General features: G+C 46.8%; 1 protein-coding gene across 3 annotated transcripts in view; it reads left to right on the forward strand.

Moving 5' to 3' along the window:
• Positions 1–3,765: 3,765 nt before the first annotated feature.
• BMP2 (bone morphogenetic protein 2) overlaps positions 3,766–21,751 on the forward strand; it is an 85,936-nt gene continuing 67,950 nt past the window's right edge. For 2 of the 3 annotated variants that reach the window (XM_055725368.1, XM_055725369.1), the window contains exons 1-3: positions 3,766–3,904; positions 4,839–5,197; positions 7,652–7,889. In XM_055725368.1, coding sequence (XP_055581343.1) covers positions 4,846–5,197; positions 7,652–7,889 — 590 coding nt within the window. In that variant the 5' untranslated portion in view covers positions 3,766–3,904; positions 4,839–4,845. Of the gene's footprint in view, positions 3,905–4,838; positions 5,198–7,651; positions 9,323–21,751 lie in introns of those variants that run through there. The other variant, XM_055725367.1, reaches the window with a different exon arrangement.

Consider the following 21,751-nt stretch of genomic DNA (forward strand, 5'->3'; position numbering starts at 1 on the left):
GGGAGCCCACCACAATAGGGCTGGATCTTTAGCTGATGTACTGCTCGACTCCTCAATTTCACAAAGCTTGTGAGGAATTGCAGCACCAGGAAATGCATCATGTTGAGCTTTGGGGTTTTTTCTTTCCATTTCATTACATAAAGTCAGTCTTCATTGGGAAATATTAAAGTGTCAGCTTTTTTTTTTTATGTATTTGTCTAATATATTTGCTGTGTTAGCGGCACCCACAACCCTCCACAACCATATCTTGATAGTTCTTTAATACAACTTTTTCATTTTCATCAAGGTAGAGCATGGAAATAGCCCTCAGTTCTGTTGGCACACAGCAAGCCTTGCGGATTTTGGAAGTCACTGAATTGACCAAAGTCTGAACAATGGCACAGCTGTAGGGGTGGGAAGGGGACAAGGGTGTTACGTCTACTGCAAAGGCTCGTTTGGGGAGCTGGAAGTCTGGGTGGGCACATCCTGGCTTGCGTGCACCCCACAGACCAAGTGCTGCATTTGTTGTACCTAAATAGACCCGTCTCTAATGTTCTCTGTCATGGTAGATGCTTCTCAGTTTGTGACCTGAGGTGCGCTGACACTAGAGATGCAGCAGGAGCAGGCCTGAATGCGGTATTCAAGGGCAGTGGGCTCTGCAGAGGGGTATTTATTCGGTTCTTGGGCTGATGAGGCATGAACCATAACCAGACCTTCATGGATAACACTTTGAGGGCTTTATTCCCCATATTCTCCAGGGCGCTGGCTGAAAGAGAGCCAGATCTGCCTTGGTGAGAAGTCTCTACATGGGGAAGGTCTGAGGCTCTGGTGTGGGTGCCAGTGCATTCAGGGGAACGTGTTACAAGTGCTTCAGTGCTGTCTTTTGGGACCTCATGGAAACAGATGGGAAGGCAGTCAGTGCCCCAGCAGCTCCTGATGCAAGTAGACTGAGAGATGACAAATTAGAAGGGGAAACGTGTATTATGGCCAAGAGAATGGAAGACTGTGAGAGCCTATTTATATTTAAAATCAGGGAGGGGAAAACCTACAAGACCCTCTTGATATCAGATCAGAGTATATGCATGGCTCCAGAAGAACCACAAACACGCTTCTCCCTTTTAAAGGCTCATCACCCTAATATAGAAAGCTCCTGGAGATAACGCGAAGCTGGGCATACAGTACAGCCTATGCTCCAGGCACAGGGAGTAAGTGTTGAGGCAAGAAATGACTTTTTCCTGGCATGACCCACTACAGATTGAACTGGAATGGCAATTAGAAGTTGAAGTGCTCATTTAATGTCAGTGATGTGTAAACTATGTTGCCATTGTTATTTTAGTGCTGATTTACATAATTGGCATACCCTGAAGTCACACTGCACGCACTTTCAGTTCATGCTAAAGACTTGCAGGAAGTCATAAAATTAAACATTATCTGTGCTGGAATGCAACGGAAAAGTGACTAAACTTCTGAAGGATTTCACCTCGCTCTGTGTCACTTCTCCTGCCATATGCGCTGTGGCGAGTGAAAATCAGGTTACCAAGCGTTGGGAGTTGTAGGTGCGAAGGAGCTTTCCCAGCTCTTTAATTATGCTGGTGCAGTTCTAAGGTGGTTTGTTCTGCCGGTGTGTAACTCCCCGTGTGAGCACCTCATCCTGCAGTGACATCTCACCGGTACAGCTGAAGTCACTGTAACTAGTGACCGGAAAGGCGGGAGGTGGTGGTCCATGGGAGGAATTATTCCAGCCCAGATGTGCTGAATTCCTGCCCAAAATCGGTGGTTTTCCTACACGGAAAAGTCGTAAGATGGAGGGAAAAGGCCGCTCCCAAAGGAGGAGCTGGTAATGGAGCTGTCTCAGTTGTTATTGCTTTAAATCCTCCTCCGCAGTAATTCAAGGTGTCAAAGGCTGGCTGTGTCTTTTGCAAATGAAGCCCCTGAGAGGTATTTGGAAGAGAAGGTGCAGCACAGGGTGCTGGCCGGGCCGGGAAGGAGCCTGCCACAGCACCGGGACCCGGCTAACGACGGCGTGCGCCGGCTTGGGCTTGGGCGGGACCCTGAGCTGCTGGGTCCGGCAGGGCTGCGCAGGGCGGGCCGGGCCCTAGCGCGGAGCCCGAGCGGACAGGCAGGAGACGGGCAGAGGGCTGCACCCCTGCCACAAGTTACTGAATCGTACCGGGACGAAAAGATCTGCCGCTGTCACCAAAGGGAGCGAGGGACGTAGCTGGGATGGGGACCCGATAGCACCGAGTGCGGGCCTGCTGCCTTCACCCTGGCCGCCTCCGCCCTCCCCCGTGCCCGCCGTAGAGGCGATGCGGGAGCCGCAACGGGCAGTCCGGGCTGCGAACCGGGGCAGCACCGGCGTGGGCACGGCCGGGCGCCCGCCCCACTGGCCCGGCCCGGCCCCGGCGGAGCGCGACTCGGCCCCGGGGCAGGTGCCGGGCGGAGGCGAGGGGCCGCGGGTGCTTTGCGACGGGGTTGCCGTTCCGGGCCCGGGGAGCCGCCGCATTTCCACCACTGGAGGGCAGCCACATCTTAAAATAAACCACCCCCGCCGCCTCGGCACGGCCGGCCGGGGCTGAGCCCGCAGCCGGTGGCACGGCAGCAGCCCTCCCGGAGGAGACTGGCTCCTCCCGAGCCCGGGCGCTCCTCTGTGGGGCGGAGAGCGGGGGAACCCCCGCGTTCCCAGCCCTCGCCCCGCGGGGCACAGCCCCGGCACGGCCGGGCAGGGGAGCAGGCTCCCGCGCACTGCTGCTGGCGGGGGCAGAAACAGAAACTCCCCGATTTCAACCGCTTGTAAAGCGCCGGGATTCTCCCGGAACCTTACGTGACCTTCACACCTTACCACCTCGGCAGCCCCGGCCGGCCGGGGCACGGCGCTAATCCGATTTGCGGCGGCGGAGCCTGGGAGCGATCGGGGCCGCACAACGGGGCATTGTTCGGGCCAGGTCCGCGTCCTGCACCCGGGCGGCCGTGGCCCGGCCCGGCGGCGAGACGCGGCCGCCCGGGTGCAGGACGCGGACTCGGCTCGGTACCGCTTGCCACCGGTGGCAATGCTTAACGGGCCGGGCCAGCCCAGCCGCCCCATCCCTCGTCCCGGCGGCACTGCGACCCGGGCTGGGGCGGCTGCGGCAGCCGCGGCCGGGCGAGGGAGGGAGCGGGCGAGAGGGAGGAGGGAGGGAAGGAGCGAGGGGAGGGAGGCGGCGTCTCCTTTAAAAAGCCGTGCGGGGCCGCAGCCCGCTCCCACAGGGCGGCTGTGATTGGCGCGGGCCCGCGAGCCTCCGGGGTCGTGACATCGCCGCGCAACAAAAAGCCCCGGCGGCGGCCGGGCACCCCCGGCAATGGTGCGGTGCGGTGCGGGAGGCGGCTGGCCCGGCGGGGCACCCAGCGCTGTTCCCTAGCGCGGCTCTCCACGCGGGCCGGCAGCAGGCTACTCCCCACCCTTTTTTTTTTTTTTTTTTTTTTTCCTTCTCTCCTCCCTCCTTTCTTCTTTTTAAGGGAGCGGAGAAAAGTCAAGCTTCATCTTAATGTTGCTGCGGGAGCCTCAGTAAATGTCCATTTGTCTGGTGCGGGTGATGCAAAGGACATTTTTTAAAAGGAGCCTTTTAACTCCATAGACACATAGGGACCCATTCACGGGCAGGCACACGCACACACACGCGAGGAGGAGGAAGAAGAAGAAGCAACAACTTTTCGATCGCTGCTTTTAAAAGGGAGAAGCCCTTCCCTGGCCGGGACTTGCCTTCTGCCTCTTCAACCAGCTGCTAAAAGTATGTTTCTGAGGCGGACTGTACTTCAGGGAACTTCTGTTTTCTGCTCGGCAGCTGTAGAGGAGCAGCAGCGAAGTTTGGAGTAACACCAAGTGATGCGGGAAAAACACCCCGAGAGCAGAAAACCCTCCTGCAGACACAACCCCTGCTGCTGCACACAGGTATAACTCCGGCGGTCGCAGATCCGCTGAAAGCCTCCTCCGCAGGATGACTCCGTGGGCCACGGCGGAGGTGCTAGTGCTCTGGAAGAGAGAGGGGGGACGGGACACTAATCATAACAATAATAATAATAATAATAATGATAATCCAGCGCAGAGTTTCACGGGGCAGAATATCATCCTGTGGGTTTGGCTAAGGACGTAGCAGGATTTGTATTTTCCTCCTTCCCCTTCTTCCACTCCGCCGAGGGAAAGCAGCCCTCCCTTCCTCTCCGCTGGGGGAAGCCGCTGCCCCACCGCCGAGCCGCGGCGCGGGGGAAGCGGAGCCGGCCCCGAGCCCCGGCGGCTCGGCGCGGCTCGGCGCGGGGAGGGGAAGACGGGGGTCGGGACGGGAGCGCAGCGGGGAGGTCGCCGGGCGCGTCGGCCGGGCAGCCGCCCCTTCCCTCGCCCGGCGCCGGGCGCTTTCCCTCGCCCAGCGGTCCCGGGAGGCCCGGGCCGGGCCGGCGCACACCTGCGCCCCGCCGAGGGCAGCGGCCCGGCCCCGGCCGCGCTGACAGCGGCCGCCCCCTCCGCCCCTTCACCTCCGCGCTCCTTTGTTGCGGATCGGATCGGCCCGCTCCGCGCCGCTCCCCCTCCCCGGCCCGGCTCGCTCCCTTTGATCTCCTGCCACGGGGATCTGCCTGCCTCGCTGCGCCGCCGAGCACCTGAAGCGGCCCGACGGGGCCGCGGCGGGGGGGTTCCTCCGGTGCCGGCCGGGCCGCGGCGGGGGGCCGCTCACCATGGCCCGCGCTTCGCCCCGCCGCGGGGGCCCGGCCGGGCGCCGGGGTGGGACCCACCTGCGGAGCGCCCCCGCCCGCCCCCCCCCCCCCCGCGGCGCGCTCCCCCGGCGCGGTGTCCGCGCTGACTGGCTCCCATCGCCTCCTCCTCCTCCGCGCAGGTTGATCATGGTTGCCGCGACCCGCTCCCTCCTGGCGCTGCTGCTCTGCCAGGTGCTGCTGGGCGGCGCGGCCGGCCTCATGCCGGAGGTGGGCCGGCGGCGCTTCAGCGAGCCGGGCCGCGCCGCCTCGGCCGCGCAGCGCCCCGAGGACCTCCTCAGCGAGTTCGAGCTGCGCCTGCTCCACATGTTCGGGCTGAAGCGGCGGCCCAGCCCCGGCAAGGACGTCGTCATCCCCCCCTACATGCTGGACCTCTACCGCCTGCACGCGGGCCAGCAGCTGGGGCAGCCGCCGGCCCTGGGCTACCCGCTGGAGAGGGCCGCCAGCCGCGCCAACACCGTCCGCAGCTTCCACCACGAAGGTAGGGGCGGCGGGGGGGCCCTGCACGGGCGCGGGTGGCGGTGTGGGCCCGCGGGACGGGCTGAGGGAGCGGAGGGGAAAGGGGAGGGTCGGAGGAGGAGCGTCGGGGCGGATTCCTCTCCGGGAGCGCCGAGGCTCGGCCGTCGGTAGCGCGGCGTTCGCCGGGTGCGGTGGGGCGGGCGGCTTCCCGCCGGCTGCGCGGCCACAGCCCCGGCACCGGGCTCTGGCGTCCCGCTCCGTCCGGCCAGAGCCGCCCCTTTCATTTACTTTTTTTTTTTTTTTTTTCCCCCCCCGCTAAAACCGAGCGGCCCCACAGCAAGCGTGCCCACAGATCGCTTTTCTTTGGCGAGGCGACAGAGAGCTGGAAAGCCTCCCTAAGGCGCGGCTGGGCCGGGGCCGCCGCGGAGGTTCCTAATCCTTATCTAATCCCCGTGAGAGATCAATGGAACAATCAATCGCGGCCTCCTCGGCCGGTCCCTCGCCCCGCCGTCGAGCAGCTCTTTAGCCCGGACACATGCTGTGCCCCCGCCCCCAGCCGCCAGCACCCGGGCTGGCGACAGCCCTGTGGCAAGATTTTGGCTGTCACCTGCAGGTAACCTGGCCAAACGCAGCGCTGCAGCCCGGCGGCACCTCCGCCCCTCCTCACCTGCAGCCCACCGAGGCAGCGGGCCCTCTGGGACAGGCCCTTGCTGAGCAGCAGGGTGGGTTTCCCAGCTTACCTAGCAGTCGCGGTGGCATTAGCCACGGCATGGGTAGGCCCGTGGAGCCGGTGCCGCGCGTGTCACTCGCGTGCTCTTTGGGAAACGTTTCCCCAGGTTGTAATTGTTCCTGGCTGCTAGACTCTGGTGCTGGCATGCAGGTGCCGTGGCCCTGCTGTAAAAGCAACGAAAACACAGTTTTCCATGCTTTTAACACAAAACTGCGTCAAGAAAAGAAGTTCATTAGTATTTAATGTTTCTGATGGATAAAGCAGCTGGCCTTGGAGAAGCGGATGTGCTGTTTAGTAGAAAGCCTTATCGTGAGAAAGGAGATGAATGATGAAACTTAACCTCTCATTGTTTGTATTTCCCTACGTGGAAAGTAAACACCTAGTAGTGAACGGGGAGAAGCCAGCACATGGGTCATTCATGTTAAACCTGAGCATGGTAGGCAAGGGGCTACACAAGAGAGGAGCCAGAAGGGCAAAGTTTATAGGTTTTAGGCAAATGTAAAAAGGCTGCAGTTTCAAGCAGTCGTATTGTTACATCAAAGACTGGTTTTGAGATAAAAGCTATTCTATAATTTTCACAAAATTAAGAAGAAAGTCAGTGTGAGTCCATTATTTCACCAAGATCTCACTTGGTATTACTGGCTTCTTAAAAGCAGAAGGACCACTCAAAACGTCTGTGTATTGACAAGTATTGGTCTGGTCCTGAAATACCATAAAGCTGAGCCTTACCTTATGCAAAAAGATGTACTGGATCCAACGAGGAATGCTTACGTGACTAAGAACTGCTAACAGCAGTTATGGCTTCCCCTTAGAAAGTGAATGTTTCTCCAGGATGCTTAGCACCAAAATTAAAAACCATCATTTGAGAGAGATTTATTTTGGCAAATACTTTTAATTTCTTCCACGTCTGCAACAGCAACACGCTTCTTAGCAACCCTAGATGTATTTTACTCCCTCTGGAGCTTCATTCAGTTATTTGTTGACTCAAAGGTGAGAATGGCCTGGGGTTTAGTGACTTGTTAAATTTGGGGTTTTTTTGTGGTTTAGAAAACCTGTTGTTCAGAAGTGACTTTTGTTTCATTATCCCTTTACCATTCACCCCTTTCTAGCAGTTGAACCTTCCTGCCATTCTTCATGGCCCTTTTGGGTAAATACTAGGGTGTGCTTTGTACAGTGCCATTACAGATGTTGAGTTCACTGCCTGTAATTAAGATGTGTAAGTCACCTAAATTGTGAAGTAATATTTTTCAGAATGGAGTTTAAGGAATTGGTATTAGAGCCATGTTCTTGAAAACAGCAGAAATGCAATACTTACACTAAGTCTTCAATTGGTTTTAATGATTCTCATCAGACCCCCACAAACTATGGGGCTTGATTTTTATTTTTTTTTTTTTCTCACTAATGTCCTTGAATTCCAAAGTAATGCTGCATGGTTCTTGCCACTTATTGTAACCACCTGGAATGCAAAGGGCCACCAGTATTCAATCAAAATGTGTAACAGTGAATGAAGCAGTCTTAGCTTCATGCTAGACATGCTGGCGTAAATAAACAGAAAGAGAAGGGAGATGGTATTTTCTGCCTGAAAGTCTTTCAGATCTTGTATGTCACATGCGTTAGCTGTCACTTGAAAGTTGCCAAGAGCAGGCTATCTGAGGGGTTTGGTTGCATGTCTCAGCTACTGATTATTTTTTCTCTCTCTTTTTTTTTTTTTTTTTTAAATTTATTTTCCCTGTTTAATCAAATTAGAAGTTTTGGAAGAACTGCCAGAAACAAGTGGGAAAACAGCACGGCGTTTCTTCTTTAATTTAACTACCATCCCTAATGAGGAGTCTATCACCTCAGCTGAACTCCAGATTTTTCGGAAGCAGGTGCACGGAGCCTTTGAGAACAACAGCAGCTACCATCACCGTATTAATATTTATGAAATTATAAAGCCAGCCACAGCCACCTCTAAGGACCCTGTCACAAGACTTTTGGACACCAGGTTGGTGCATCATAATGCAAGTAAATGGGAAAGTTTTGATGTAACGCCAGCTGTTTTGAGGTGGATTGCACATGGACAACCTAATCATGGGTTTGTGGTAGAGGTGGTTCACTTGGACAAAGAGAACAGTGCCTCCAAGAGGCACGTTAGGATTAGCAGGTCTTTACATCAGGATGAAGATAGCTGGTCTCAGCTCAGGCCATTATTAGTAACGTTTGGGCATGATGGCAAGGGACACCCGCTTCATAAAAGAGAAAAACGTCAAGCGAAACACAAACAGCGTAAACGCCACAAATACAGTTGCAAAAGGCATCCGTTATATGTGGACTTCAATGATGTGGGGTGGAATGACTGGATTGTCGCCCCGCCGGGGTATAGTGCCTTTTACTGCCATGGGGAATGTCCTTTTCCACTGGCAGATCATCTAAACTCAACAAACCATGCCATTGTTCAGACTTTGGTCAATTCAGTGAATTCCAAAATCCCCAAGGCTTGCTGTGTGCCGACAGAACTGAGTGCTATTTCCATGCTCTACCTTGATGAAAATGAAAAAGTTGTATTAAAGAACTATCAAGATATGGTTGTGGAGGGTTGTGGGTGCCGCTAACACAGCAAATATATTAGACAAATACAAAAAAAAAAAAAGCTGACACTTTAATATTTCCCAATGAAGACTTTATTTATGTAATGAAATGGAAAGAAAAAAACACAACTATTTTGAAAATATATTTATGTCTACGAAAAAGTTGGGAAAACAAATATTTTAATCAGAGAAATATTCCTTTAAAGATTTTAAATGTATTTTAGTTGTACATTTTATATGGGTTTAACCCCAGCACATGAAGTATAATGGTCAGATTCTTATTTTGTATTTATTTACTATTATAACCACTTTTTAGAAGAATAGCTAATTTGTATTTATATGTAATCAAAAAGAAAAAAATATAGGGTTTGTACATAATTTTCCAAAATTGTAGCTGTTTCAATTGTGTGTATTTAAGTTGAAAAGAATACATGGAAGGTTACTATGGCAAAGTGCATAGCACATTTGCTTTCTGCTGTGCTACTGTTAAGGTCACAAGTTCAAGTCCAGAAAAAAGTGGATAATCCACTCTGCTGACTTTCAAGATTATATTGTACAATTCTCAGGAATGCTGCAGGGTGGGCTGTCCAATCCATGAGAACTGGCATCCTCTTTAGGTGGAACATTTGGATAAGAACCAGACGTTGCTGATCTAGTATAAATACTGCTATTCCCAACTAATTTGCAGTGTGAATATAAGAAGGGCCAATAGAAATCCTATGGGAGGTGGGGGTGGGGGAAGAGTGAATCCTTTCTAGACCTACAGAAAAGTGAATGTTTGATGTTTCCTTTAAAATTCCTTCCTTTAAAAGTCCTGGCCAAATATAAAATAATAAAAACTAAAATGTCATCTTTTTTTTTTTGTGATTATGTATGCTAAAGAGGAATAACTGATTTGTACCAGCCCTTGTCTTTAACAGTTGGAAAAGCATTGCATACTTCCTCACCTCAGATGAGAGCTCACTTCTGTGGAGTGTTGTAGTGAAATTAATCTTCAATTTTTGCCCTACATACAGCAAGCTGTTGTCATATGCAGCCTCGTATCTAACCTCAGCTGATGGTCTTGCTGTTTTGCAGATTAGCTTGTCTTCCTTTCCAGGGTTTTGTGTTTGAAAGCTTTTTTTTTTTTCTCCGTTCCCAAATGTTTAAATCTATTTCAGATAATAAATGATAGAACTCTTATATTTCTTTCTGAAAAGTCCAATCTGTGAGAAGAAAATTGTTCACTTGTGCAGTCATCACAAGGATAACTTGTGCTTACATCTTGTTTTTTTAATCCTTCATGTAAGGGGCAAAAACATGATTTGTTCTTGGCAAACGCAGCATTGAAGCTAATGCTTACTGTGCCCGTTGTGCGTTAAAAGACTGGTATGGCAGTCAGGTTACTAGCTGTAGAACCACACAGTGGCTGTGTTGATTGTTGAGTGAAAGTTGTGCTGAAGTGGTAGAGTGGGAAAGTAGCTTAAATTGGCTTTTTGGTGATCTGCTGAAAAGTGCACTGAAGCTGGGAACAGAATGAAATTGTGATAGGCTGCTGGTGGTAGGTTCCTGCCTATTTCAGGAGCTCTCCACTGTATTTAGTGGATCAATGATGACTCTGTGCTGATACCTCCAGAGATGTCAGAACCACCTTGTGCCCTGTTGTGGATCAGTTTCTGGATTTGGTGAACTGAGGTAGTACTTCCTAAAGCCATGTGTACAGTTGGCCCATTAGAGACCTCTCTAAGTCATCTCTGGGAGCCTCTGATTTGGGCCTCCTACTAGCCTAACTTTTTATTAACAGAAACCTCCTATTTCTCATGGCCCTCCCCAAACACCTCCTTTTTTACCAGAATCATCTGAGTTTCAGCAAAGGTACTAGATAGGTTTGTTGATCAGAAAGGCTAACTTCAGGATGTCTTGCAGGTCTTCTCATAGAACAATTCTCTACTGCTAATGGTCACAAAAAGCAACGGGTACAGAGAGGAGGAGAGAAAACCTAATTTCCTCTTGGCTGCTTCTGTTTTTCTCTTGTGAGCTTAGAAATATCTTAGGCTAGCTGTTAAGTTTCTGTGGCAAGACAAAACTTACCTATTTCTTTGTACCAGCAGTATTTTTAATAGCTATTAGAGAACAATCCATCACTGTGCAGTTTGGCTCTGCTTATTTTTGAGAGGTAGCTGATGATATTGGTCATGCTGATACTACGTAGTAGCCTATGAGTTCACTGGGCGGACAACCTCTGTTTGGTTTTTCAAAAGACCGATGCTGTTTTGTTGGCTAATACTTTTAGGGGGGAGTGTCATATGTGCACAAGTTTAGTTTGCCTTTTGCTGGTTGACAGCTTTACTGGTGATGAGTAAGTTTATGGCTGTTGCTTTGGCAAGGCTGTCAGTCGGAGGATGTGCCACATTGAAAAGTTCTGCAAGAATTCATTGATTGTGATGCATGGTTGTGCCAGTGGTCACAGCAGTGCTAGTGTACTGTATAACCTGAGATTGCAAAAGCTGGACATAAAGTGCTGAAAATTGGAAGATTGCACCATTTCTATAAGCAGGAAGGGTATGATCCCAAACCTGCTGAAATCAGCAAAGATTCCATGGCTCTTCTAACCAGATCCTAAACTCCAGTGTTGCAAGGCTTAAGTTTCACAGCTCCTAGCCCTTCATGTGTAACTAGATTGAGGGAGGCTTTGTACGGAGTGGTGACTGCTTTACTTGTCCTGTAAGGCATGAGAACACGTTGATGCTAATCTTGTTTAAAAAAAATTGACTACTGCACTTGTCTGTGCATGAGCAGTAGCTGGCTCATGGTGTGATGCCGTATTCCTTGTGAAGGTAAACCTCCTTGCTTGACAAAGAATTGCATCCTTAGTAAAATACACTGTGAGACCAATGTATAATCGTAGACCTATTAAGACCCACTCTCGTAAGCGTTTCTATACCTGCTTAGGCTTAGTCACAGAATCATCAGTTCCATGCTGATCTTGAGGAGGAAATATGCATGTGTCAAGCTCAGCATGTCAACAAATTTCTGCAGAATTTGTTTTGTAGTGTATCTTTAAATCCTTAACCCTTAACCTTTCCAGATTGGAGATGTGAGAGTGCTGCATTGAAGAGTTTGGTTAGGATTTAAAATTCAAGAAACAACAAACTTTCATACATGAGTAGTAAAAAGTTCTAGAGATCAGTTGGAGTCCTGAACTCTGCTAAATAGGGTTGATGATCAGACAGTCCTGAAAGGTTTGGGCTTTCTGACATCTGAGTCTGGTAACGACTGCTAAATAATCCTAAATAGTAAAGGTATGCTGTCACCACAGTACTCCAGTACTTACTAGTGTTGTAGTACTCTACGAGAAGAAATTAGCTCCTTTTTTCTCCTTAAGAGGAGAAAAAGCACAAGATCTCGAAGGCAAAATTGCCTTTGTTGCCTTATAGCCGGTTTCCCCTAAACATATTGCTTCTAGGCACTTATATAATCTATATAGGCAGAGATTGTGATAGATAATGTCACCCTTTGTGCATTTCAGATAAGCATCTCTCTAAACACAAATGTGATCAGCATCTCTCCTTGTCCTTTTGAGACTCAGTAACAGCTTTGTCGAGTGGCTTGATAATTTTTGCGCAAAATTCAGTTGGACTTCTGTGGTCAGCAACATGTAAAAATGACGTGGGAAGATCTTCAGTTGAGGTAAGCTCTCCCGAGAGCATTGGCCATTTTCACTGAGCAGGATCTGCTCTGCTGCGCTAACCTGGGCTCATCATGATCAGGCGTTGAGACCTTTTCTGCTCGTATGGTAATGGGGTTTGGGTGTCCACAGACTATCACCTGCTTCCCCCACTGCCAGGCAGGGAGAGGTCTCGCTTGTGCAATCAGTACTGATGAGGCTCGGAGAGGAACATGATTTATTGTACTCTCAGCTTTGAAGAACGCGCTCATCTGGACTGCATTTATATTAGACCCATTTTGCTACACTATTAGAAGAGGATAATTATTGAACTATTTTATTGTACAGCTATTCCTATTTTGTTGATTTTTGGGGTTTTTTTTATTGATTTCAGGAGGCAGCTAATTGCCATATGGCAGCTTGATGTTAATGTTTTATGAAGATCAGGAAACAAAAGTTTATGAAAAGCTTTTGTATAGTAACTGCAGAGTTTCAAGAACTGTTTTATACTTCCTGACAGTGCAGGTCTGGCTTAATGGTTTGTTTTTATTGCTTAAGAGTGTAAACCTTTCTTTAGCCGATGTGTGGAAATTATATCCTCATCCCGCATTACGCATTTCTCATTGCTCATTACTCATTCCCTGCTTTCATTTCTGCCATCTGTAATCAGAGCTTTACTGTTTCAACTGCATGCAAAATGCTCCTATCCTTTGCACAGTAAGATACTTTTCCTTAGCACTCACCCACCCTTTAAAAAAAAAAAGGGGGGGGGGGGGAGGGGAAAAAAAAAAAGGGGGGTAGGAAAAGCCTACTGTGTCTATATTGTTTTTCTCTGTTTTGGGTGGAGTCTGTCTTAGATTCTGGTTGCTAGATGGTTTCTGTAGTAACAAGCAGAGAAAAAATCCAAGACTGAAAAGGCACTTTTAAAGGTGCCATATCTTGCCTGAAGTATTATTTATCTAATTATGGATATGGAATGTTTCTCTTCTTTATATTAAGGCTACCCCTTTTGGTAGGGCAGACTGCTGTTTTGGGAACTTGATTTGTTGTGTTCTTATAACATGAGAACATGAGAGCCATGAATTTTGCTCCCAGTTGACTTAAGCTGCTCAAAATAATGATGAAAAGCCAAAGGCATTAAAATGTATTTTTAAAGACGTTATAAATGGTTGTTACAGGCACAAACCACTGTTTTTTAGTTACATAGGAAAGGTTCAGAAGGACACTTGGATTTTACAGATTAGTATGTAAGGAGGGTGCTGGGTAAAAGTGGCAGTCTTTTATTTTGTTAGACTGCTATATACAAGGAAGAAACTCCAACTCCTTCAGAATCTAACATTACTCTGTTGTACTCCACATTTTTTGTTTTTCTCCTAAGATATTTTGCAGGCACGTGAGAAAGTAACAGTTTGTGTGCCCTTTACATTTGCCTGGCTTGGACACAAAAAAGAATTCAAAAATTACTTTAAGATTACTTCTTTCCTGTCTCTGCAGTACTAATCCTTCATTACCTGTATTCCTGACGGCCTTGTCTGCAACAAGCAGTAATGGTTTCCTAAGGTGGAGTTTCCTCTCTTTTTGGAATCTAGTCACCTGTCCGTGCCCTCTGGGATTTGGCAACCTTCTGTCCACAAGCCTTGTGCCATGGTCACTTAGAAAAGCAGGTACGCTGGTGTTGTCCTGGTTCTGTGTCCTTTACAGAGACAGATTTGTCCTTGCCTTCAGCAAGAATCTCCATTTGGGAAGGGTCTGAAGGCTTGCTCCCGCTGTGTGCAGCAGGAGACACTTCGTAACACCAGGGACCGTGTTTGTAACTTGCCAGAAGTCTGAGGGCCAGAGCTCATTTACATCTGTATTTACATAGTGCTGTGAAGGCAGTCAGCTGCAATACCTGCCTGGGCTTGTGTTGCCCTTGATAGATGAACAGAGGCTGAGAGTTGTTGGACTTCTCCAGAGGTAGGAAACTTGCAGTGGGTCAGCTTGGTTCTCAGCTCATAAGGTGGGGTAGTGAGATGTATTTTTGCTCTTCACAGTTAATTCTCCTACAGGCTTCTGCAATATGTGCCTGGCTGCCTGCCCTTACAGAAAGAGGACCAGAGCCGCTGGGTTAGGTCTGCAGTTGGGTATATTGGCTTACCTCCAGGAAAGAAGCAGATTGGTGCCTTTTTAGCTTGAAAAAAGGCAAGGATTTTCGTGGGAAGGAAGTTGTAGGTGAGGGAAGTGGGGAAGGACCCTCCAGGCGTTTGAAGCTGAAAGTGTTAAAAGTTTCTAGAGGGACTTCAGGTAGAGAGATCAGAGCAGTGAATTGATAACATTCTGAAAGTTCAGGTTCCCACAACAGCTGGACTGTGGCAGATTTACAATTTAATGAGGCTGATAATCCCATTAGAGATTAAATTAAGAAGGTTTTTCTGGGAGATCACCAAGAAAATTATGAATATTGTACTGTAGCTTGGGTCGTAATGCTAAGGCGGTGGAGAGCTGACATGTGCTTCTTGCACTGCAGGATACTGTTTCATTCAGTGTGTCTCATTAAAACAGAGCGTTCAGCTCCAGCAGTGTTTCACTACAAACAGAAGCAAATGTATTATTATTATTACTACTACTGTTATTACTATCATCATCATCGTCCTGGAAACAACATGCAGATTAAAAGATGGAAATATCAACCAGATCTGCAAATCAGCACAGCTCTACTGACTTCGTTCTCAGGCAATCTGGTCCTTTTTATTAAAGCAAATCCTCAGAAGGCAGAGTGACCATGTATGAAAAATAATGTATTTAAGGTAACTATTGACATAACTCCAGTAGCTTGGAACTTGCACAAAACCCTTTTTTTATGGCATCCTGCACACCCTAGTGATGGGAAAGTGTTGTATGGAATAATGACTCTGTAACCACAGACTTCAAAAGTATAGAATGTCTGCGGCATGATGGAAATAGCTGTTTCCACATCAATAATATACACACAGGCATATTGAAGCTTAATTGCAAGGCCAATGGTGATGGAAGGGGGAAGGGATATCTGCCTACAGCTGCACCAAACACAGGGGCTGAGCAGAATGCCTTTGCTTTACAGCCAGAAACAATGATTCATTTCATTATAATCTTGACTTTTGCATTTTTCTCGTGACTTATTGATAACTTTGTATGGGACTTCATAGACCAAGGGAGTTACTGACTCCTTAGGAATTAGGAAGGGAGACAGGGTATATATTATTTCTTATAAATGTCACTCTGGCTGTTGTTTTAAATTATTCTATTTTAAGGAAAATACTAATGATTTTTTCTGCTTACATTTTCTGTCTTCCTTTGAATGAAAAAATCTTTCACTTAAAAGCAGTTTCTCATTTAAGAGCCCGCTTTTTTGTCTATTTTCATGAAAAAGCCTGGTCTCCTAGTTGACATCATAATGTTAACATGAAGGCAGTTTTGATGTCACAAACTGTTACTGTTGGATCGAGTCCTAATGCACATGGAAACTGTTTTCCCAGCCCTGGCACTGAAAATAAAAGGTGGGCCCAATAGCTTTAAGTGAAAAATGAGTGGGTTTGTACTGCAAAATACTGGTGTTATTGATACTCTCTTATTCCTGTTGTTCAAGACCTATGTTACTGGAATGACAAGTATGTTCTCATTTTACTGCTTTCAGTGTACAGACTATTGGCATCTTGGAGAATTACTTTAAAGCTTCCCCTGCTGGAATCTCTTGAGGATGCCATGTAGCCTGATATTCTTAGAAGGAAAATTTCCTCATGCTTTCTGGGGAGAAGCCTCAGAATGCCACCTTGAGACTCAAAGCTCAGAAAGAAATAGAATTGAATCTCTCTTCTTAACCATTGGTATTTTTAAAATCCATCAACATTTTTGGTTACTTAAGATTAGCAGTAACGCATGTTGTAGATGATGTTATTACTGAGGGGAGGATCAAAGACTAATTGATTCATATTTCCTGGTCTGGTGCTTTTTTATTGTTTTGGTGTGTTTTTTGTTTGGGTTTGGTTTTTTTTAGAAATGGTTAATTGTTAACTACTTCTTGACGTGCTGGGCAAAGAAGTCTCCCAGGTTTGCAGATGAAAAGATTTTCATCTTTGAAAATATAACCCAAATGTACCCTAGAGGGCAGAGTCATTTAGAGAGAGATCCTGCACACCTGCTGAGTTACTGATTCATGCTCACTGCAGAGTTCCTCGGTGAGAAGGACCAAGCCCTGGGAAAATGGTGTTGGGAGCGTAGGTGGAGCCTTCTGGTTTTTGTCAGCAGCAAAGGTTGAGAAAGTGGTCTGTGACTCTCCTGTGTGCAGGTTCTGACAAAGGAAAAAAAAAAACAACAAAACAAAAACCATTTAAAAAAACCCAGTAGTTTGCGAATAAATCCGTGTAACCCAGTAGGCCATTCTGCTGGCAGGTAGCTATTGTGGCTCTTGCCTGCTGCAGGGTCTTAGTCTTGTCTTGAGGGTTAGATTTAATTTTCAAATAGAAGCATTTTAACTTACATTTTATATCAAAGGAAATAAACCAGGTGCTGCCCTTTCCAAGAGCCTTCTAGTCTTGAGACCCGAGCCATGCAGTGGGTTGCTGCCAACTTTTCCATCTAACTGGTGAGGAAAAATTGTTGTCAGGCCTTTCTCTATAAGCCTGAGTGTCTGGGAAGGATCTGGGAAGGTCTTTCCAGCTCCTCTTGTATGTGAGTACTTCCTTCAGGGTTTCAGGCTCCATTCCTGTCTTTACCTCATTCATCTGAGGAGGGGGAAAAAAAAAGGGTCAAATACTGGGACACTTTGAAGAGTGTGCCTTTACCAAGCTTTGGTTTTTCTCTCTTCCTGGAACTCTCATTACATGATCCTGGTTTTCTGAGCCAATTGTTAGCCCAAGGCTAAATCCTTAACCTTGGGCTAGATAACAAAAGCACAGCTGAGGTGATCTTGACTCCTTAAAAAAGGCTGTCTAGTCTTTGATGCACTCAGAATGAGACGCATAATTCATTTTTGTTCCAAAGGTTGTTCTTAGCATGGGAAATGAGCAACCTCCATGATAAAAACTCAGCATGTTAAGAGTGTGTGTGTGTTTTATGTTGATCTCTGTCTTCCATTGCGTTACACATCCTGGAGGGTGTTGGTGTGTCAGGGATCACCCATGACTGAATCCTATCTGGGTGTTTCTGCTTTGTGTAACTACATCCGTTCATGCTGAGGCCCAAAGACTTTGTGCCAATGATAGGAATCAGCATTTGGAAAATGTAGCTTTCTGACCTGCAGGTTTAAATGAGAGGAGTATGTAATTGGAGTGTGTAAGTGGAGCTCAAGAGAAATTAAGCTGAGATCAAGTTTATTAATGAATATCAAAACTGGCTTGTTGGGTACAGCCCTCTTCTTCTATGCAAAGACCCCAGAGGCATGAGAAAGGCCAATGAGTGTCATACAGGGCTAATGTCTGGCAGGGCTCTGCACAGAAGCTCTTCTGTCTTTATGGTGTGGAGGCCTCCCCAGCAGGTTCCTTCTGAGTTTTTCCTTTGGGAGAGGACTCTTCCACTGTATGCTCTAATGCTGAACTCTTGGTGCTACTCTGAATAACTCTGAGGGTCTGGTTTGTACTGTAGGCTGGCAAGCCTGATGGGAAGAAACAGCATCACTGGTGGCTGTAGTGTCGAGTTGGCCTGGTCACGGAAGGCAGTGGAATTCACAGTTTAGCTGATAGCAACAAGACAGGCTGTGATGGCTAAACCTGCTAAAAGGCAGTGTTGCTAGTCAAATACAGCATCAGAAAGAGAAGGCAATGTAGCAGCAGGGCCACCAGGCCAAGGGCAGGAGAGACAGCAAACTTTACTCTGCTGTGGAGCTGGAGCGCGCCATTGGAAAAGTCTCTCACTGTCCTTGTGCACTAATTAGCAAATAGCTTTTCCCTGCATCATAGGTGTTTTGTAGTGATATGTGCCTTAAAGAATTTGGAGATGCCCAAATGTGCTGCTGTTTATCCTGTAGGGTAGAGATAGATAGCTGCATTATATGGCATAATAACAGGTTTCGTCCGCTGGTAACCAGTTTGCATGTGGACCAGGTCTGGCCAGTATTAAATTGGAAAGCAAAGATGACTTTGTGATTAAGGTGCTGGAGTGGGACGCTGGAAATCTGGGTTCAGGTTGTGGGTCAGCCATAAACTCCCTGTGTGACCTTGAGCAATATAATTATTCTGAGACTTCAAAGCTATCGAAACAATTTGGACACCCATTTTCCAGTCATTTTAATTAACTGGGATGCTTTGAAATGCTCAGCTTTAATCTCTCTGTGCCCAAGATTCTCATTTGTAAAACCAGGATAATAATATTTCCCTGTGCATGAAGAGGATGTGTGCGTTAATGATTGGGAAGTGTGCAGCTACTCAAAATGCAGCAGATACGGAGCTTGAAGGTTTAGTGAGGAGCGAGTATGTTGAATTTTGCAGGCGTGGGGCTCAAATACATATATAGGTGCTGCACACAGGGCAAACATAGCCTATTTCAGTGAGATTTGTTTATATGTGGGCGTAAACTGGGGGATAGTTACTTATCATGATATATTACTGTCATATTAGTTCATGGGAGATAAATGTCACTGCAAGTAAACTGCAACCAAAATATTTACTGAGAGGAACTGCTCATTTATTCAGTATTTCATTTAGCTCCATAACAACATCTTGCTGTTTCTTTAGTGTCTTGCCATTCTTCAATAGTGAATATTAAACTTTTATAAGATGAAATGACTAGTTATTAACATTTTCATTTCTGTAGCTTTACTTCATAACAAGCCATACTCCTTTCACATCACCTACAGTTATGTCCCTTTGCCTGGTGTTATGTGATTGTGTAATGAAAAGCCTGTAAGGCACATAGGCAGAGGGAAGGGTTAAAAGAGCCAAGGGAGTCTTTAATTCCTTCATTTTCTGACTTCTGTGGGTTTAATACACAATCTTAACATTCCATTAGTAAGTGGTTGCATTTTTTTCTTTTTAACTTAAGAGATTAAAGGTTCCTTCAGATTTTACATTTTTTCACTACTCTCTTTACTCATGTCAGTTTGTGCGCTAGGCAGGCAGGAAATGAGAAGCTATCCTCGCTAACCATCGATGCTACTCTACTACCCAGAGCCAAGCGATGGATGTCTAGGAGATGCCTGTCTGCAGGGAGCTGCTTTTCCCAAAAGAATGGCTGATCAGGGTACAGAAATGTTTCAAAGGCCCTAGAACTTGTGTTCGTCACTGGCCTTCGAGAAGGCAATCACCCAGAGCCTTTAAGTGCTTTGCAGACTGCATGCAAAACACTGTACAGTGTTATATACTGTCCGAACATCTGATCCTGCTTGTTGCAAAAGTTACTGATTTGTCAGTGGTAAATATATGTTGAAATGAGGTTTTGCTATTTAAATATGAAGGAAAAAGATGACTGCTACTCTAAACAGCTTCCACTGAATCAGTTGTGCCTGTGACTTCAGTACGAATCCATTGGCTTACTATAATGACTGCTCTCTAAGCAAGAAAATCTGACTCACTTCTCGTTAGCATTATGCTAGGAGTAACTTGCTATTTATCATCAGGCAGTCTCAAATCTGGCTGTCAAGATAGCTTTTCTCTTGAAATTTGATTTTCAAAGCAAGCGTGAACGAAGTGGTGCTTTAATGTGCAGATATTTATGCTTGCGGGATAGGTGACCAAATATTTCTCAGTTGTATTTTTGAAGTCTGTATTATGAGCATCCTGAATATTGAATGGCAAATTTCCCTCTAAAACTTCAGTGGAATAAGATAGGGAAAACTCTAGTTGTAGTTTTCACTGAAAACCAACAACCAGAGTTATAAAGGATTTGGGATAGCAGCTGTTATTACCCAAGATTTGTCTATTTCTTTGATTTAATTTTTTACTGCAGTGAGCCCATAAGAAATGCCGACAGATTACTACTTTGTGTTGTGTACAAGCAAATATCATCTTTAAAGATTTTGCAGAAGAGTAACTATTTTATGATCAGTGAAGTAAACATTTTCAGATAGTCTCACCTTGTAGAATGTGGTCATTTGTGTCTGTTTGGTAGGTGCATAGTTTAAAAATCTAAGCAAACAAAACAGGAATCATGTCTAGATACCTACCAAAAGTTAAAATTACCTTGAATAAAGAAAATTGCCTCTGGAATTTCCAGGAGAAAAGAATGCATTGAATTAACTGAAAAAGTTAAAGCTAAGAACAAAATACGGTAATGTTTGGGGTTTTTTTAACAATGGCCCAATTCTGCAAAACCTTAACATTCTTATTAGCTATTTTGTATTCTAGGCCCATGAAAAACTTTTGGTCAGAACTTAACAGTACATTGTTACAAACTGATATCTGCTGAACTTTATCCTAGTTCATGAACCTTTTGAACAGCAGCCCCCTCGTGCCCCTGGGGTTCTGGAGGGGGTTTATGGTTTCATGTGCAAAGCAGCGTGAAACTTGGCACTTTCGCGTGGCCTGAACCCTGACAACTCCAGGAGCACAAAGCAAAATCAAGGCCTGTAAGCTCAACCAGCCTAGAGGCAAAGTAAAGGTTTATTGAAACTCATGTGAACTTGAGCTAAATTCCGTTTTAAGAAATCTGGCCCTTTTACTGTCCCATCATTGCCTTATCATTAACATGGAGGAAATCCGTCCTGCAAGGCTGTTGTGAAGATAAGTTCCGTAACATTTATGAAGTGCTCAAAAAGGATGGTAGCAGTGGTGGTTTTGGGGGTGTGGGGGGCTTCTGATCTGAAGGAAGTAGGTCAATGGTCAGGAGATATATGGTCTTAATAGCCCATGTATGGATAGAATCTGAATTCCGACTTGCTGAAGAGCCAGGGCAGGCCAGTCATTAGGGCTGTCTGACAGGGTAAATGAGTCACAGTCAAAGCAGGCACTCATTTACATTACCAGGCTCTTTCAGAGTCTGTGCAAACTGCAAGCTCCAGTTCATACTGAAGGCCAGGTTTGACTTTTGCTTACTCTGCTTTCAGTGGGGTTGAAATATTATGAGTGGGAATTTGGCTGAAGGTCTAAAAAACTACTTGCCTCCTGATTTATAAACCAGCAAAGGTGCTACATGCAGCCGCTATCCAAGTCCATTAGAGAGACAGTGTCAGGTTCCTAATGTGATTCAGCTGCGGTTCTGCAGATCCTGTCTTTTTTATAAGTCCCTGGCAGTCATTGGAATTGACTGATGCTGGGGATTGGGCCCACAAGGTACAGAAGTATTTCTTCCTTTACTCGTTTCCTGGCCTTGCCTTCTGGACTGTCTGACTTTGGAGCTTTCATTGTTCAGGTAGGTCATGTTATGAGTCGTCTTAACCAGGTCCCGAAATGAGCCAGTGTTGCTCACCTGCAGGCCCAATTGGCTGTAAGTGAACGCTTTGGGCATTAATTGTGTGTCGTGATGCCTCTGCTTCTACACTGAATAAAGTACTCCAGCGATCCTCCACAAGTGAGGCCATGGGTGGATTTGTTGACGTGGACCTCTTTCAGAGCTGCTTGTAGTTGCTTTTACGTGGTATGGATTCCAACTGTGACCCTACAGTGTACTTACAATGGCAGTACCTCGGCTTACAAAGTCACGATAGGAACATTCTGCTGTTAACACATGCAAAAGTCTGGTTTTCAA

This window comes from Falco cherrug, chromosome 13, assembly GCF_023634085.1.
Source record: "Falco cherrug isolate bFalChe1 chromosome 13, bFalChe1.pri, whole genome shotgun sequence".
NCBI classification, from domain to species: domain Eukaryota; kingdom Metazoa; phylum Chordata; class Aves; order Falconiformes; family Falconidae; genus Falco; species Falco cherrug.